This window comes from Aedes albopictus, chromosome 3 (genome assembly GCF_035046485.1).
Source record: "Aedes albopictus strain Foshan chromosome 3, AalbF5, whole genome shotgun sequence".
In the NCBI taxonomy this organism is placed as follows: Eukaryota; Metazoa; Arthropoda; class Insecta; order Diptera; family Culicidae; genus Aedes; species Aedes albopictus.
The window spans coordinates 172,074,897-172,093,608 of record NC_085138.1 but is presented as its reverse complement, the minus strand read 5'-3'; the positions used below and the strand labels follow the sequence as shown (position 1 = coordinate 172,093,608).

Below are 18,712 nucleotides of genomic sequence, written 5' to 3'. Positions count from 1 at the left end.
ATCGGGAATTTCTCCAGAATTTCATCTGAAATCCTTTTATGAATCCCTTGAAAAGTTTGTCGGGAAATCCTCCTGTAGATCCTCGGGAATTCCTCTATAAGTTTAGCAAGAATCCCTTCAGAAGTTTCCCGAGAATTCTTTCAGGAGCTTCTCGGCATTTTTCCAGAAGTCCCCCGGAGATTCCTCTGGGAATTCCTTGGGAATTCTTTCACGAGTTTCGATGATCATCTGAAGGAGTTCTCGAGGATCTTCTGGAGGAATTCTCGTGGAAATCCCGGAAGAATTACCGAGGAGCTCCGGGAGTAATTTCCAAGGAACTCCTGGAGTAATTCTCGAGCAACTCCTGGAGGAATTTACGAAAATCTCATGGAGGAACTCCCCCATTCTCCTGCAGGAATTCCCGAAACTCCTGAAAGAATTTCCGAGGAACACCTGCAGGAATTCCTGACGAGGAATTCCTAGAGGAATTCCCGAGAAACTCCTGCAGGAATTTTCGAGGAACTATCGGAGAAAATTCCGAGGAATTCATGTAGAGTTTCCCGAGGAACTCCTGGAAGAATTTTCGAGGAACTTCCGAAGCAATTTCCGAGGAACTCCCGGAAAAATTTCGTTGGAACTCCAGAATGAATTCCCGAGGAACTCCTAGCGGAATTTCTTAGGAATTTCTGGTGGAATTCCTGAGGAACTTCTGGGAGAATTTCCGAGGAACTCTTGGAGGAAGGAAATTCCCGAAGAACTCCTTAAAGGAATGCTCGAGGAACTTCTAGAGGAATTCACGAGGAACTCGTGGAGAAATTCCCTGTGAACTCTGGAAGAACTTCCGAGTAACACCTGGAGGAATCCCAAAAAACTCCAGGAGAAATTCCCGAGGAACACATGAAGGAATTTTCTGGGTACTCCTGGAAGGATTCCCGAGAAATCGCTGGAGAAATTTATGTGGAATTTCTCGAGGAACTCCTGGATGAATTTTTGAGGAACTTCTGATGGAATTACCGAGGAACTTCTGGAGGAATTCCCGATGAACTCCTAAAAGAATTCTCGAGGAATTTCTGAAGGAATTCCTGAGGAACTCCCGGAGAATTTCCCTTTGAACTCCAGAGTGAATTCCTCCACAAAAAATCTCGAGGAATTCTTAGAGGTATATACTTATTCTCTAGGAACTTCTGGAGGAATTCCCGAGGAACGCCTGGAAAAAAAATTCGAGGAACTGCCGAGGAACTCCTAAAATAATTCTCGAGGAAATTCTGAAGAAATTCCCGAGAAACTCCTAGAGAAATTCCCTTGCTTGGAACTCCAGGATGAATTCCCGAGAAAATACTGGAGGAATTTCCGAGAAAGTATTTCTTGAGGAACTCATGGTAGAATTCCCGAGGAACTCCTAAATGAAATCTCGAGGAACACATAATTCCCGAAGAACTCCAGGATGAATTCCCGAGAAACTCCGGTAGAAATTTCAGAGGCTCTCCTGAAAAATAAAATTAGCAAACTGCTGAAAGAATTCCCGAGGAACTGAAAGAATTCCTGAGGTACTCCAGGTGGAATATCCGAGAAACACCTGGAAGAATTCCAACCTGTCATCGCAGAACCTGTCACCGAGAAAAGCCAATGCAACCCAATTATTAATTTGTTTTTTTTTATTTAATTAAATTTAACTACTTAGTCTTCTGAATAATTTTGTCAAAGAGAGTACGCTTCGAAGTGGTTTTGAACGCGAGATATACGACGCTTAGATCAACTGGAAGCTCATGCAGCACTAGCAACGCTTAGCAAGCGAATTTCCAACTAAATTACTTTCTATAAGACAACTTCAATTATTCTGAGCATTTTTTCCAAGTGGTCTACAATGCGAGATTTACGACATTTGGATTGAACTGGTAGCTGGTTTTCTAGATAAAACCTTTTTTTTCAGCTAGAGACAGTACTCTTCAAAGCAGTCCAGTACAAGAGATTTACGACGCTTAGATCAGAAAATCATCTCATTGCAACACTAACGCCACGTAGTGGGTGAATCTTGAACTAAATTGTTTCTATAAGAAATCTTTTATTCATCTTAGCAACTTTGCCGGAAACATTATTCCTCCAGAACGCGAGATAAATGTATCACTTTTGGAATAAACTACTAGCTCCTAAGAACACTGGTGCCTTGTAGTGAGTGATGCTTCAACTGAATTGTTTTCTATGTAAAAGCGCTTAGTCTTCTGAGCATCTACACCGAAAACAGTAATAGTTATTAGTGGTTTAGAATGCGAGATATACGACGCCTCAACTAGAAACTCCTAAGAACACTAGCGCCACGTAGTGAGTGTTTTTTGAAATCATTTGTTTTCTATGTTGTTGTAGTTTGGTTTTATGGTTTCAGGGTTTGTTGTTACGACCTAATGCACGACGAAGCGAAGGTAAAACAAATTTTTGCATGTTGTGAGTAAAGCTTGTGAATTTTGGAAGGATTAAAAACAAAGTTTTACGACCAAATTGCTTCAAGGATATTTTGGAGTAATTTCTACATGTATAGTTTACTTATTAATTTTCGGTCTGGAACTGGTATGGCCAACAACCTGCAGCGGGTAATTGTCTAAATCTGGAAGGTGCGAAAGTTTCCCAATCATAAGATAACCATAAGTAACTGCTGTAACTAATACTGTAATCGGTTGATAATGTACCTTTCACGCAAGCATTTCATGTTCTTCATTTAATTCTACTGGGAAACGAAAGTACTACTGATACATCAATAACATCAGTTTCTACCTGCCTGTAAGACAGCTTTACAATGAATAGCGGGGGCCTTACCAGCACGTATCAATAGAACCAGGATTATTGCTCAACGATTACGCAAACCAATATAAATTAATCAATCTGAAGCGACTTACCTGTTGGGAAACCTACTGTCCAGCAGCTGGATGCAGAGCAACGCCAAAGCGAGCACTACGATGATCTGTGGCGCCACGTGGAACATCCATCCATCCAGCAAGCCGTGTGTGTGAGTGGAGGATCCACCAGAACACGACCGGTATCGACATCAGAAGCCAGATCCAGCAGATTGAACCATTGCCGGAGAACAGATGCAGGTGGGGAACACGGAGAGAAACACGATTAGTGAATTACTGTACCCATGCCGGGTTGGAAGTTTAACGAGATAAATGGTTTATTGGTGTCAGGTGGAGGGACGGGCACTGACCGTCGATTATGGCGTAGGTCGAGTGAATTGATTGGAAACCGGTGGGTTGGAACTAACTCCATCAACTTGCGGTCACGGTTCAAGTCTTGTGGGGTTCGGTGGTTTAGAGCCTTTGCTGTTTGCTTTGTGCGACGGCAGTCGTGGGTTCAGTTTCAGGCTCAGTCATTTCTGTTCAATTTGTTTGTTGAAACGTACTTAAATGAACTTGTGTCCGAGTAACCTTCCTAATCCAATACATAGAATCAATGAAACATGTTTTAAAATGTAATGAACATTTTCTTTTTATTCGGCCCTAGTCATGAAGAGTTTAATGGTGCGTCAATAGTCTGGTCTTTGGCTATCGGGGATTCTCTGTCATGAACAACATTTTTCCGGAAAAATGCTTACCTGTTCTGATTTATGCACCCTTTTTGCGTGATTAACTCCATGCTGCATTGCAGCTGGATGTTCTCCCTTGATGACGTGCACCACAACGCTGGCGGAGTCTGTAAAGAGTTGAAAGGATCATTGATTTAAAATCCACTACTGAAAAGATACAGTTACAAAGTTAATTTGACAGGAATTTAACAATTATTTTAACAATTATATTTGCAAATTCAAACATGTAGAGAAATAATAACAAAAGCAATAGTTAAAAACTTTTTCTACAATCAGTTAGTAAGTTAGTTAGTTAGTTAGTTAGTTAGTTAGTTAGTTAGTTAGTTAGTTAGTAAGTTAGTTAGTTAGTTAGTTAGTTAGTTAGTTAGTTAGTTAGTTAGTTAGTTAGTTAGTTAGTTAGTTAGTTAGTTAGTTAGTTAGTTAGTTAGTTAGTTAGTTAGTTAGTTAGTTAGTTAGTTAGTTAGTTAGTTAGTTAGTTAGTTAGTTAGTTAGTTAGTTAGTTAGTTAGTTAGTTAGTTAGTTAGTTAGTTAGTTAGTTAGTTAGTTAGTTAGTTAGTTAGTTAGTTAGTTAGTTAGTTAGTTAGTTAGTTAGTTAGTTAGTTAGTTAGTTAGTTAGTTAGTTAGTTAGTTAGTTAGTTAGTTAGTTAGTTAGTTAGTTAGTTAGTTAGTTAGTTAGTTAGTTAGTTAGTTAGTTAGTTAGTTAGTTAGTTAGTTAGTTAGTTAGTTAGTTAGTTAGTTAGTTTGTTTGTTTGTTTGTTAGTTAGTTAGTTAGTTAGTTAGTTAGTTAGTTAGTTAGTTAGTTAGTTAGTTAGTTAGTTAGTTAGTTAGTTAGTTAGTTAGTTAGTTAGTTAGTTAGTTAGTTAGTTAGTTAGTTAGTTAGTTAGTTAGTTAGTTAGTTAGTTAGTTAGTTAGTTAGTTAGTTAGTTAGTTAGTTAGTTAGTTAGTTAGTTAGTTAGTTAGTTAGTTAGTTAGTTAGTTAGTTAGTTAGTTTGTTAGTTAGTTAGTTAGTTAGTTAGTTAGTTAGTTAGTTAGTTAGTTAGTTAGTTAGTTAGTTAGTTAGTTAGTTAGTTAGTTAGTTAGTTAGTTAGTTAGTTAGTTAGTTAGTTAGTTAGTTAGTTAGTTAGTTAGTTAGTTAGTTAGTTAGTTAGTTAGTTAGTTAGTTAGTTAGTTAGTTAGTTAGTTAGTTAGTTAGTTAGTTAGTTAGTTAGTTAGTTAGTTAGTTAGTTAGTTAGTTAGTTAGTTAGTTAGTTAGTTAGTTAGTTAGTTAGTTAGTTAGTTAGTTAGTTAGTTAGTTAGTTAGTTAGTTAGTTAGTTAGTTAGTTAGTTAGTTAGTTAGTTAGTTAGTTAGTTAGTTAGTTAGTTAGTTAGTTAGTTAGTTAGTTAGTTAGTTAGTTAGTTAGTTAGTTAGTTAGTTAGTTAGTTAGTTAGTTAGTTAGTTAGTTAGTTAGTTAGTTAGTTAGTTAGTTAGTTAGTTAGTTAGTTAGTTAGTTAGTTAGTTAGTTAGTTAGTTAGTTAGTTAGTTAGTTAGTTAGTTAGTTAGTTAGTTAGTTAGTTAGTTAGTTAGTTAGTTAGTTAGTTAGTTAGTTAGTTAGTTAGTTAGTTAGTTAGTTAGTTAGTTAGTTAGTTAGTTAGTTAGTTAGTTAGTTAGTTAGTTAGTTAGTTAGTTAGTTAGTTAGTTAGTTAGTTAGTTAGTTAGTTAGTTAGTTAGTTAGTTAGTTAGTTAGTTAGTTAGTTAGTTAGTTAGTTAGTTAGTTAGTTAGTTAGTTAGTTAGTTAGTTAGTTAGTTAGTTAGTTAGTTAGTTAGTTAGTTAGTTAGTTAGTTAGTTAGTTAGTTAGTTAGTTAGTTAGTTAGTTAGTTAGTTAGTTAGTTAGTTAGTTAGTTAGTTAGTTAGTTAGTTAGTTAGTTAGTTAGTTAGTTAGTTAGTTAGTTAGTTAGTTAGTTAGTTAGTTAGTTAGTTAGTTAGTTAGTTAGTTAGTTAGTTAGTTAGTTAGTTAGTTAGTTAGTTAGTTAGTTAGTTAGTTAGTTAGTTAGTTAGTTAGTTAGTTAGTTAGTTAGTTAGTTAGTTAGTTAGTTAGTTAGTTAGTTAGTTAGTTAGTTAGTTAGTTAGTTAGTTAGTTAGTTAGTTAGTTAGTTAGTTAGTTAGTTAGTTAGTTAGTTAGTTAGTTAGTTAGTTAGTTAGTTAGTTAGTTAGTTAGTTAGTTAGTTAGTTAGTTAGTTAGTTAGTTAGTTAGTTAGTTAGTTAGTTAGTTAGTTAGTTAGTTAGTTAGTTAGTTAGTTAGTTAGTTAGTTAGTTAGTTAGTTAGTTAGTTAGTTAGTTAGTTAGTTAGTTAGTTAGTTAGTTAGTTAGTTAGTTAGTTAGTTAGTTAGTTAGTTAGTTAGTTAGTTAGTTAGTTAGTTAGTTAGTTAGTTAGTTAGTTAGTTAGTTAGTTAGTTAGTTAGTTAGTTAGTTAGTTAGTTAGTTAGTTAGTTAGTTAGTTAGTTAGTTAGTTAGTTAGTTAGTTAGTTAGTTAGTTAGTTAGTTAGTTAGTTAGTTAGTTAGTTAGTTAGTTAGTTAGTTAGTTAGTTAGTTAGTTAGTTAGTTAGTTAGTTAGTTAGTTAGTTAGTTAGTTAGTTAGTTAGTTAGTTAGTTAGTTAGTTAGTTAGTTAGTTAGTTAGTTAGTTAGTTAGTTAGTTAGTTAGTTAGTTAGTTAGTTAGTTAGTTAGTTAGTTAGTTAGTTAGTTAGTTAGTTAGTTAGTTAGTTAGTTAGTTAGTTAGTTAGTTAGTTAGTTAGTTAGTTAGTTAGTTAGTTAGTTAGTTAGTTAGTTAGTTAGTTAGTTAGTTAGTTAGTTAGTTAGTTAGTTAGTTAGTTAGTTAGTTAGTTAGTTAGTTAGTTAGTTAGTTAGTTTGTTAGTTAGTTAGTTAGTTAGTTAGTTTAGTTAGTTAGTTAGTTAGTTAGTTAGTTAGTTAGTTAGTTAGTTAGTTAGTTAGTTAGTTAGTTAGTTAGTTTAGTTAGTTAGTTAGTTAGTTAGTTAGTTAGTTAGTTAGTTAGTTAGTTAGTTAGTTAGTTAGTTAGTTAGTTAGTTAGTTAGTTAGTTAGTTAGTTAGTTAGTTAGTTAGTTAGTTAGTTAGTTAGTTAGTTAGTTAGTTAGTTAGTTAGTTAGTTAGTTAGTTAGTTAGTTAGTTAGTTAGTTAGTTAGTTAGTTAGTTAGTTAGTTAGTTAGTTAGTTAGTTAGTTAGTTAGTTAGTTAGTTAGTTAGTTAGTTAGTTAGTTAGTTAGTTAGTTAGTTAGTTAGTTAGTTAGTTAGTTAGTTAGTTAGTTAGTTAGTTAGTTAGTTAGTTAGTTAGTTAGTTAGTTAGTTAGTTAGTTAGTTAGTTAGTTAGTTAGTTAGTTAGTTAGTTAGTTAGTTAGTTAGTTAGTTAGTTAGTTAGTTAGTTAGTTAGTTAGTTAGTTAGTTAGTTAGTTAGTTAGTTAGTTAGTTAGTTAGTTAGTTAGTTAGTTAGTTAGTTAGTTAGTTAGTTAGTTAGTTAGTTAGTTAGTTAGTTAGTTAGTTAGTTAGTTAGTTAGTTAGTTAGTTAGTTAGTTAGTTAGTTAGTTAGTTAGTTAGTTAGTTAGTTAGTTAGTTAGTTAGTTAGTTAGTTAGTTAGTTAGTTAGTTAGTTAGTTAGTTAGTTAGTTAGTTAGTTAGTTAGTTAGTTAGTTAGTTAGTTAGTTAGTTAGTTAGTTAGTTAGTTAGTTAGTTAGTTAGTTAGTTAGTTAGTTAGTTAGTTAGTTAGTTAGTTAGTTAGTTAGTTAGTTAGTTAGTTAGTTAGTTAGTTAGTTAGTTAGTTAGTTAGTTAGTTAGTTAGTTAGTTAGTTAGTTAGTTAGTTAGTTAGTTAGTTAGTTAGTTAGTTAGTTAGTTAGTTAGTTAGTTAGTTAGTTAGTTAGTTAGTTAGTTAGTTAGTTAGTTAGTTAGTTAGTTAGTTAGTTAGTTAGTTAGTTAGTTAGTTAGTTAGTTAGTTTGTTAGTTTGTTAGTTTGTTAGTTTGTTAGTTTGTTAGTTTGTTAGTTTGTTAGTTAGTTAGTTAGTTATTTAGTTAGTTAGTTAGTTTGTTAGTTTGTTAGTTTGTTAGTTAGTTAGTTTGTTAGTTAGTCAGTTAGTTAGTTAGTTAGTTAGTTAGTTAGTTAGTTAGTTAGTTTGTTAGTTAGTTAGTTTGTTAGTTTGTTAGTTTGTTAGTTAGTTAGTTAGTTAGTTAGTTAGTTAGTTAGTTAGTTAGTTAGTTAGTTTGTTAGTTTGTTAGTTTGTTTCTTTGTTTCTTTGTTTCTTTGTTTCTTTGTTTCTTTGTTTCTTTGTTACTTTGTTTCTTTGTTTCTTTGTTTCTTTGTTTCTTTGTTTCTTTGTTTTTTTGTTTCTTTGTTTCTTTGTTTCTTTGTTTCTTTGTTTCTTTGTTTCTTTGTTTCTTTGTTTCTTTGTTTCTTTGTTTCTTTGTTTCTTTGTTTCTTTGTTTCTTTGTTTCTTTGTTTCTTTGTTTCTTTGTTTCTTTGTTTCTTTGTTTCTTTGTTTCTTTGTTTCTTTGTTTCTTTGTTTCTTTGTTTCTTTGTTTCTTTGTTTCTTTGTTTCTTTGTTTCTTTGTTTCTTTGTTTCTTTGTTTCTTTGTTTCTTTGTTTCTTTGTTTCTTTGTTTCTTTGTTTCTTTGTTTCTTTGTTTCTTTGTTTCTTTGTTTCTTTGTTTCTTTGTTTCTTTGTTTCTTTGTTTCTTTGTTTCTTTGTTTCTTTGTTTCTTTGTTTCTTTGTTTCTTTGTTTCTTTGTTTCTTTGTTTCTTTGTTTCTTTGTTTCTTTGTTTCTTTGTTTCTTTGTTTCTTTGTTTCTTTGTTTCTTTGTTTCTTTGTTTCTTTGTTTCTTTGTTTCTTTGTTTCTTTGTTTCTTTGTTTCTTTGTTTCTTTGTTTCTTTGTTTCTTTGTTTCTTTGTTTCTTTGTTTCTTTGTTTCTTTGTTTCTTTGTTTCTTTGTTTCTTTGTTTCTTTGTTTCTTTGTTTCTTTGTTTCTTTGTTTCTTTGTTTCTTTGTTTCTTTGTTTCTTTGTTTCTTTGTTTCTTTGTTTCTTTGTTTCTTTGTTTCTTTGTTTCTTTGTTTCTTTGTTTCTTTGTTTCTTTGTTTCTTTGTTTCTTTGTTTCTTTGTTTCTTTGTTTCTTTGTTTCTTTGTTTCTTTGTTTCTTTGTTTCTTTGTTTCTTTGTTTCTTTGTTTCTTTGTTTCTTTGTTTCTTTGTTTCTTTGTTTCTTTGTTTCTTTGTTTCTTTGTTTCTTTGTTTCTTTGTTTCTTTGTTTCTTTGTTTCTTTGTTTCTTTGTTTCTTTGTTTCTTTGTTTCTTTGTTTCTTTGTTTCTTTGTTTCTTTGTTTCTTTGTTTCTTTGTTTCTTTGTTTCTTTGTTTCTTTGTTTCTTTGTTTCTTTGTTTCTTTGTTTCTTTGTTTCTTTGTTTCTTTGTTTCTTTGTTTCTGTGCATCTGTATTTCTTTGTGGGATCGACATTCACTTATGCGAGTTATGTTTCCAATAGTCTACCACCCAAACCATATCATTAGGATCCATGTGATTTGTACATTCTCCAAACTCGGTGTTCAGGTGCCAAGCATCAATTTTTCGATCCTTTCGATTGGCGCATCGGTCCAGAACCCCCCGAGTAACATAACTTCGTTATTTACTAGCACAAAGCTCCCACTTCGAGAGAAAATTCTAAACTCCCCTTCGCCACACCTCAATTCGGCACGTACGGAACGTACTCTCAGATTACTTAAAACGGTTTGGTTTCCCAGAAAGTACATGTGTTTGGATGCGCCTTTTGCCGGTCAGTTTCGGCGTGCCAGTTTGGAACGGATGTGGCCCGGCTGCACCGCACTGCCAACAACGTAAGAAGATTGTGATGCATTCGCTGCTGCTGCTGAGACTGCGGACTTCTCGGGCGACTAAAGAGGCGATAAATCGGCGTCCATTTGGTGAACCATTCGAAATGCTTCCCTCCGGAGAACGTGAGCTTGGGCTGAATGCATGTGACCCAGCTCAGCTAGTCGTAGCCTTGAGCTTCATCGGGTTTGTCTTTCCGACGTGTGGAAACGGGTGATAGGTCTTTTGCCTACTGCGCGGACAGACGGGTCTTTTCAGACGACTCGCAGCGCAACAATGACTGTCCGAGTACTTTCGTATATTTACGTACCAAGTGTGCCGTATGTGAGGTGAGTTCTCAACTCGGTGTCACGAGAAGTTCCACGTGCGGAGAAAGTTGCAACCAGCCAGCGCTTGTATTCCCCTGGCTCTAGTGTAAATTGCCCTTAATGTGTGCATAAAATTCCAAAATGAACCGTAATTTATTTCGTACATGGTCAAGCATGTACAAGCTGTTGGATATAATGTCTATAGTTTCTATGCGCTTTATGGAGCATTAAGCTGTTTCTAGTGAAGGTGGATCGGTTTTCATTTCTGCTTCGATGGCTGAATGAAAGCTCTCACTAGAAGTTGAAGTAACTCGTTATAGTGTGGAGTGGTTGAAATAATGTAATTGGGTATAATGCATTAACTCAATTGACAAACTTGGTTTCGTCGAATAAATATGTCACATGTCAGAGCGTGATAGAGTTACAGTAAAATAAATGCAATTCCTATAAGTGAACACTTCAATCCATTTTCGTCTTCTTCTGAAATGAGACAGATCCCTGCTTCTTAGCCTTGTGCTCGGTGAGCATGTCTATAGTTACCTGCAGAGATTGTTTTGGTCAATCACCTATTTTGCAATCATGTTTGATTTGGTATCCGAGTGGAAAAGAAATGCAACAGCATAATAAAATATGTTATTTTGGCAAAAAATACTGAGTAATGGAAAAAGTTATTAACATAACATGTCATGTTACAAACTTGGTTGTCATAAGCAGCAAAACTACAAAAATCATAACATATGCAAAACCTGACGTTCCTAGGCATGAACACAGCGGACAAATTGTCATTTTTTCAACACATTTGTGTCTATGTACTTTCGCATGTCAATTTTTTGCTGGCAACACTGATCATATAGATTAAAAATAACATTCAATATCTCAGATTGAACTTGAGATAGCCAACTCGAATGTCCACCAATGTTATGAAGTACAGTCCACGGGGGATGGGAAGAGGGAGGGTGTGATATCAGAATCCCTAAAGAAACTCCTGGATCATTTTGGAGACATTTCTGTAGAAATCTCTATAGCAACCCCTGGAGAAAATATTATATTTATTAAAATATTAGATTTATGCCTGAACTTATTTCTAAAAGAATTTCTAGAGGGATCCTTGGAACTTTTTCTTGGAGAATTTCCCAAAATAATCTGTGGGATTTCAGAACCACCTTCTGTAGAAATTTCAGCAGGAATTGTTTGAGGAATCCCATCATTGATTCCTGGTGCAATCACAGCATGCTGTCTTGGAGGATACTCTGAATCTTGTAGCGCAGTAGTTGAGCTATCAATTCAGCATTTTAGCAGCACTCTATTTCACCTTTTCTGGCATTAAACTAGCATTATATCAGCTTGTACCGACTTTTCGAACCCTCTAAGCAGAATACCCTCTTTCAATGAGTATAATCAGTTTTGTACCTTTTGATTCCGCCCTATTTTGCTTATCCTTTGAAAGATACGCGTATTTCGACTACCACTTGTAATCTAGGGAAGATTACAAGTGGTAGTCGATATACGCGTATCTGTCACAGGATAATCAAAATAGGGCGGAATTAAAAAGTACGAAACTGATTACACTCATTCGAAGATTATATCAGCATTTAAAGCAAGAATATGTTACATTATTGTATTATATGTGCTAATGGCAGCCAAATGTTTGCTCCGTTCTTATAAAATGATCCATGAAAAATTGCCAAATGATCCATTAATAACTTTATAATTACCGCTTGTGAGCACAAAGTTAAGTACTGTTCCTTTAAATTCCACTAAGAATTTGCATCTTTTGACAGATACGTATTTCGAACTCAACTGTAAGGTCGTCTTCAGTGTCTTGTACTTGACTCGACTCATTTTTTCATCACAAGTTATAAAATAATCTCCGGAAAACATGCTGCAGCTTTAGAAATTCCCACCTTGCTGCAGATTTCAGCTGCTTGTTGTTTTGTTTTGTTTATCTTTGACGTATCTTCATGTGATTCCAGTGGTGTAAGTGTTGATTTTTCTCTGGCATGCAACAGCACGCAGCCCTCAGTGAAATACGATCTACTCGGAGTGCTTTATCGAATCAAGCATATAATATCACCTTGGTTTGGGTCCCTTCGCATTGCTCGATCCCGGGCAATGAGAAAGCGGACTCACTCGCCAAGGTGGGTGCTATGGAAGGCGATATTTATGACCGCCATATCACTTTCAATATTTTTTTTTTCGATTGCTCGTCAGCACGCCTTGGTCAGTTGGCAACAAAAATGGGATGCAGGAGAGTTGGGCAGGTGGTTACACTCAATTCTCCCACAGGTATCGAAGACGGCGTGGTTCAAGGGGTTGGATATGGGTCGAGATTTTATCAAGATAATGTGTCGACTTATGTCCAATCACTACTCTCTGGGCTCGCACTTCTATCGAATAGGGCTCACCGATAGCAATCGCTGTAGCTGTGGTCCAGGCTATCAAGATATCAACCATGTTGTATGGGAATGCCCCGAGTACGGTTTTGCCAGATCCGATTTATGTGCATCCCTCAGGGCCCGAGGGAAACCAGAAAAGAAATACATTAGGGATGTGTTGGGCCTACAAAGTGCTATCCCAGATCATCTTCCGTCGTCTCTCACCTAAAACAAATGAGTTCGTGGGAAGTCGACGGCCGGTCGACAACGGACCAGATCTTTACCGTACGGCAAATCCTCCAGAAATGCCGTGAATATCAGGTCCCAACGCACCACCTGTTCATCGACTTCAAAGCGGCATACGATAGTATCGAGCTATGGAGAATCATGGACGAAAACGGCTTTCCTGGGAAGCTGACTAGACTGATTAAAGCAACGATGGACGGTGTGCAAAACTGCGTAAGGGTTTCGGGTGAACTATCCAGTTCATTCGTATCTCGCCGGGGACTGCGACAAGGTGACGGACTCTCATGTCTACTCTTCAACATCGCGCTGGAAGGTGTGATGCGACGAGCCGGGCTCAACAGCCGGGGAACGATTTTCACAAAATCCGGTCAATTTGTGTGCTTTGCGGACGACATGGACATTATCGCTAGAACATTTGGAACGGTGGCAGAACTGTACACCCGCCTGAAACGCGAAGCAGCAAAGGTCCGGTGAATGCCTCAAAAACAAAACATGCAGGTAGGCGGAACCGAACACGACCGGATCCGTCTGGGTAGTAATGTTATGATAGACGGGGATACTTTCGAGGTGGTGGAGGAATTCATCTACCTCGGATCCTTACTGACGGCTGACAACAACGTGAGCCGAGAAATACGAAGGCGCATCATCAGCGGAAGTCGGGCCTACTACGGGCTCCAGAAGAAACTGCGGTCGAAAAAGATTCACCCACGCACCAAATGCACCATGTACAAAACGCTAATAAGACCGGTGATCCTTTACGGGCACGAGACATGGACCATGCACGAGGAGGACCTACAAGCACTCGGAGTTTTCGAGCGACGCGTGCTAAGAACGATCTTTGGCGGTGTGTAGGAGAACGGTGTGTGGCGGAGAAGGATGAACCACGAGCTCGCTGCACTTTACGGCTAACCCAGCATCCAGAAGGTGGCCAAAGCCGGAAGGATACGGTGGGCAGGGCATGTTGCAAGAATGCCGGACAACAACCCTGCAAAGCTGGTGTTTGCAACGATCCGGTTGGCACAAGAAGGCGTGGAGCGCAGAGAGCACGATGGGCGGACCAGGTGGAGCGTGACTTGGCGAGCATTGGGCGCGACCGAGGATGGAGAGCGGCAGCCACAAACCGAGTATTGTGGCGTACTATTGTTGATTATGTCTTGTCTTAATGATGTTGAACAAATAAATGTATGTATGTATGTATGTAGGGATGTGTTGGGGACGCTTGATCTTGACTACATGAAGCTTGTACATATACGACTTTTTGAAACAAGCTGAGTCTTCGTTTGATACCCCCGTCCTGATGTTCCACTTGTTCACCCCGTGTCCCTTCGAAAATCGTTTGTTTATATCGTTGTTACAGGTTGTTTGTCCACTTTACGTTTGACTAGCAGCAACTACGCTACGCCACGCTGCTGAAAGTCAAGGAATGCCCCTATTACCCCATCCCTTCCTTAACCCTAAAAGGGATACCTGGGGTCCATTGGACCCCAGGCGCCTTTCAGATATCGTCTTTGATGGAACACACTCAGCGAGGTGACGAAACTGAGGCTATGATGGTATCCTTTTTAGGGTTAAACATTATTGTTCCCCCTAACCTCGACCAAACCGCGAGTTTTACGGTTCCAAAAAGCTAACCTAGTTAATAAGTCACAAATATGAAATTGTAAACTAGATCCAAAATGAATTCGGCTCCGTAATGCCTGGTGGCGCATGAGCCTTAGGTATACGATTAAGTAAAAAAAAAGGCACGCAGCCAGTTATTTTCAATCTGAGATATAAATCTATTGCGCCGAAATTGGCGCACTTAGGGTAAATCTCAGATTAAAATCAAGGATAATACCGTTTGGTGCTTAAGGAATTCGAAGATAATACGTGATTGGCGTCTAATACGCTGTAGAGCTTACCGCCATTAGAGACCCTATGGGAATGTTCCAGGTCAGCCAAACTATTTTTGAGTTCAGAACTTCAGGTCTGCTCTCCTGACATCAGCTATATCTGGCGTACTGAGTAACGTTTTATAATCAATCGCGGTGACTGGACCAACCTGAAGTCCACTATATATTGTTATTTATTTATTGTAGTCAATCAATTCGTAGACCGTTACAATTATAAATATACTATATTGCAATGGTTGTTTAGACCTAGCACCTAAACCTATTTACCCAAAAAAATGAGTTTTTAAGCATATATCTACTCACTGTCTTATCAATTCTGTCACTATGTGCATTGTAGAAAGACATCACTCTATTAAATGGCACATATTTGGCATAGTCTTCTGTGGTAATGATTAAAAAATAACTATCTATTTCTAATTAAACGAGTGGGAGCCAAGAAATTCAAATTTTCGAATAATGTGGGAGAGCATATTCTATTTGATATAACGTCATTTATAAAAGCAATCTTGGCAAAATCTCTACGATTTTCGAGGCTATATAAATGAATCAACATGCTCCGTTATAAGCCTTTGGGATATTCAGGGTCGTCCAAACTATCCAGAAGTTCAGCTCTTGATAGCAACAGTAGTTATTCTCACAATAAACTTTAAACTGTAATCTGTAATCTCCCTGGCATATCATGAGTCATTTCAAGATAGTTTTGAGATATTCCAGATCAATAACTATTCTATTGACCTTTCAGAAGACTTACTGGACATAATAGATTACAAATCGAAGCTTTGTATAATGAAAGAAGTTACCGTTACATCCATAGGCTTGAGGATCTAAACTCAAGAACAGTTTGGATGACCCAGAATATCCCGACTGATCTGATACTGTATATTGAATTTTCAGAAGACAGGACATGATAGATTACAAATCGTAAATTTAATTTAATGAAAGAAGTTATCGTTACACCCGTACACATTAGGATCTAAACTCAAGAACGGTTTGGATGACTAGAATATCCCGACTGATCTGATACTGTATATTGAACTTTCAGAATCAGAAGACTTACTGGACAAATCATAGCTTTGTATAACGAAAGAAGTTACCGTTGAACCCGCAGTCTTTAGGATCTAAACTCAAGAACAGTTTGGATGACCTAGAATATCCCGAATGATCTGATACTGTCTATTGACCTTTCAGAAGATTTACTGGTTATGATTGATTATAAATCGTAGCTTTGTATAATGAAAGAAGTTACCGTTACACCCATAGACTTTAGAATCTAAACTCAAAATTAGTTTGGATGACCTAGGCTATCCAGCAAAAATAAAATATTTTGTATAATATTCTGCCGTTTTTATACTATTGACCACCAAAACTACTAGAAAACGTAGAAAAAACTCCATAACGACGCTTGGAAAAAATCCGGCTTCAAAAAGTTAAATCAACCTTATCCTATCTAAAACTCTCTAACTGCTCTGAACACAATCAGATTCTATTTAGGTAACGTTAAGACATAAGAAAAGCAGCATAATTCGCGTTACGCGTTTCGGCTTACTACTCTTCAGCCCTAATAAACTTTGTGAGTTTATTTGTGACAGACCGAGCTGATGGTCACATTCAGCATGTTGTGTCTGAAGAGGGCTGAAGAGTAGTAAGCCGAAACGCGTAACACGAATTATGCTGCTTTTCTTATGTCACCGAAAAGAGCCAATCCACATAAATTAGTAAAATTCCACGGTGATCTATCCCGATCAGTACTAAATAGATTTTACCTAATGGATTCGACCTAAATGGAGGTTTGAGTGTACTGAGAGCAAGCTGTAAATTTCAAAACTCATGGGAAAATGTTTGGCGATATAACGGGGTCCTTTTGTTACATTGTACCGTATGCGTGATAATGTTTGCACCATCGCCGTACAAATAAGGTACCCATATCACCTGTACACACAATGGCTTGGTTTTTATTGCATGCACGTAAGCTCTAACTCATATCACACTAGGTTGCGGGTAAAAAAATCTGATTTCTTAAGTTTAAAATTTGCACCATGAAGAAGTAGCAGCGGTAGTCGGGACTTGTCCACGCGCAAATGTCAAAAAAAGACATTTCAGGAGTGTTCAGTAGAACCGTAAAACAGTCTTAGGCCGAAAAAAAGCAAGGGCAACTATTCCCGAAGGTGTCCACTGGTCGTCCAAGGTTAACATGGATTAAGAAAGCTATCGTTGCTACCAAAAATAAGATTTGGGTGAATTATATGCGCTCAATGAGAAAAATGGCAAAGAAACGCGAAATCAGTGACTTAACGGCATGGCATATCAAAAAGGAAAATTACGGTGGCCTTTATGATCCTTCGACCATAGAAAAAAAACTTACATTATTACCGATGGCATCCAGGAGCTACGAGTAGCGCCATATAAGAAAGTCTTGAATTTGCCCGAACGCAACCTCCGTTTTTTTCGATTTTCGAAAAACTATCGATCCGTACCAAATTCCAGAATCAATAGTTATTATAACTTTTGTTTGTGTGTCAATGTCTACACCATAAGAAAATGTCAAAATAAAAAAAATCAAAAATTGTTAATCTTGACTTTGACACTACCACGGATACTTTTCGACATTTGCGCGTGGACAAATCACGAGCTAGGTTGCCACTGAGTCATTATGCAAGTGTTAAACTAAGAAAACCAACACTTTTTATTCACAGCCTACTATGATATGAGTTATAGCTTAAATGCCTGCAAATAAAACCAATACATTGTCTTCACAAGTCAAACTGGAATTTTATTTAACGATGGTGCAAACATTATCACGCATACGGTATTACCAAAGACAAAATAAAGACCTCTAACTCCCATACATTACTTGAAAATTTTGTGGCTCGCGAAGTACTAGCGAGAAAATATATAATACCTTCAACTAAGGCTGTGAACCGTTTCGCTTGTTCGTTTAACTTTTAGTTAAAATTTGACACTTCGATAGTTATTTTGAAAATAACCCTCCTCCCGAGCAGGGTTAGTCTTGACAGTTCGATAGTTATTTTTTGTTCGCAATGATTTGGCTGCGTACTGTATTTTGTTCCAAATAACTACTCCGCTGTCAAATTTCAAATGGGCCACCGTCGTGGTTATTTTTTAACTTTTCGATGGCAAATAACTATCCAAGTGTCAAGTTTTAACTAAAAGTTAAACGAACAAGCGAAATGGTTCACACCCTAACAAAACTTTGGGCCTCGCTGCAAATTTAATTTCTAGTACTCCGTTTTTGTTGCTAAGAGTAACCAACCCATTATTTACGCAAGTATAAACAAGAAAAAATATGGCGTTTTGTGGTTTGATCTGTTTTATCATGAATATTTCCTTCTATTTTAGGGTACCACACAATTTCCAGAATGATTACCTAAATACTGATGATGGATTATGCAGAAATGTCCCTGATGATCTTAGCTGCTAATGATGCTTCAAGTTTACATTCGAACCAGTTTCCACTATTTTCGCCTTTGCTGTCAGCATAACTCAAGGGTATGCAAAACTTCGCAGACAACCCCCAATCGATCAAAGCTTATAGTCTAATTGCTGTCCTGTAGGCGAATTCTGGCGCAATTTTTCTTGAAGAGATGGCAATTTTCTTGCTGGTGGGCAATGGAAGAAATTTTTTTTCTCTTAGAAGAAACTGTGCACCGGAATTCGGCCACTGGTGCAGTTTGAATTAAGAGATATCCCCACCGATCCGGTATCAGGACAAGCAAACACCAATGTCTTTCCAATACTACTTTTTGTGCTTTACACTAGCCAAGCTGGAGCCTGTCCGGACCCAGGGCGGTGAGGAGCACGCTATAACTCCGTTGAAAAAGCAAATGTCCGGAGCTCTGGCTCTATCTGCTATTTTAATGAACCTTGCATTAAGCAATATGGAATTTAGGACGATACATCTCCAGCATTACGAATGGGCATCATCAGTACAATGTAATTGAAATCAGAGTTGGAGCATTATTATAGCGCGAGAAATAGAAAATATTCGATCAATCATTACCATGTCCCAAGTTTTCCTCTGTTATCATCTATTTTTTTAATTTAAAAATGCGTTTTAATAATCTTCGACAAGACGTCAAGCAATTCAAGTTGACATTTGTTTGTTGTCATGAGCTACTACTTCGTTGTGGACTACTGAGTCACAAAGTTAGTATAAAAGCAGGTAGAAACCTAAATGTCAAACTTGGGTACCGGGGACCAAATGTAGTACTAGAGTTGGTACCCAGTCTAAGCTTCAGTACGACGACTTAATTTGGACTTTGGTATTACTGTGTATGTAATGTATTTTTTTTGACATGTAGAACTGTGGAGAAGTTCCCAGGACTTTCTTAGCTCACATATCAAAAGAAATCAAGATATCCTCTACAGTGACAGAAACGTTTTAGTTTACAAAAGAAGAATTATACTTTTTTTTTAATTCAGAATTAAGTCATAATTAGAGCTTTAACAAATTAAGGTACGTGATA

The 18,712-nt window shown here is 36.5% G+C and overlaps 1 protein-coding gene across 7 annotated transcripts in view; it reads right to left on the bottom strand.

The window, feature by feature from the left end:
• Nucleotides 1-18,712, bottom strand: part of LOC109406152 (hemicentin-1-like) — a 184,792-nt gene that overhangs the window by 44,958 nt on the left and 121,122 nt on the right. For 6 of the 7 annotated variants that reach the window (XM_062842171.1, XM_029862557.2, XM_062842170.1 and 3 more), the window contains 2 exons: nucleotides 3,563-3,660; nucleotides 2,868-2,932 (listed from right to left, as the gene is read on the bottom strand). In XM_062842171.1, coding sequence (XP_062698155.1) covers nucleotides 2,868-2,932; nucleotides 3,563-3,660 — 163 coding nt within the window. Of the gene's footprint in view, nucleotides 1-2,863; nucleotides 2,933-3,562; nucleotides 3,661-18,712 lie in introns of those variants that run through there. The other variant, XM_062842175.1, reaches the window with a different exon arrangement.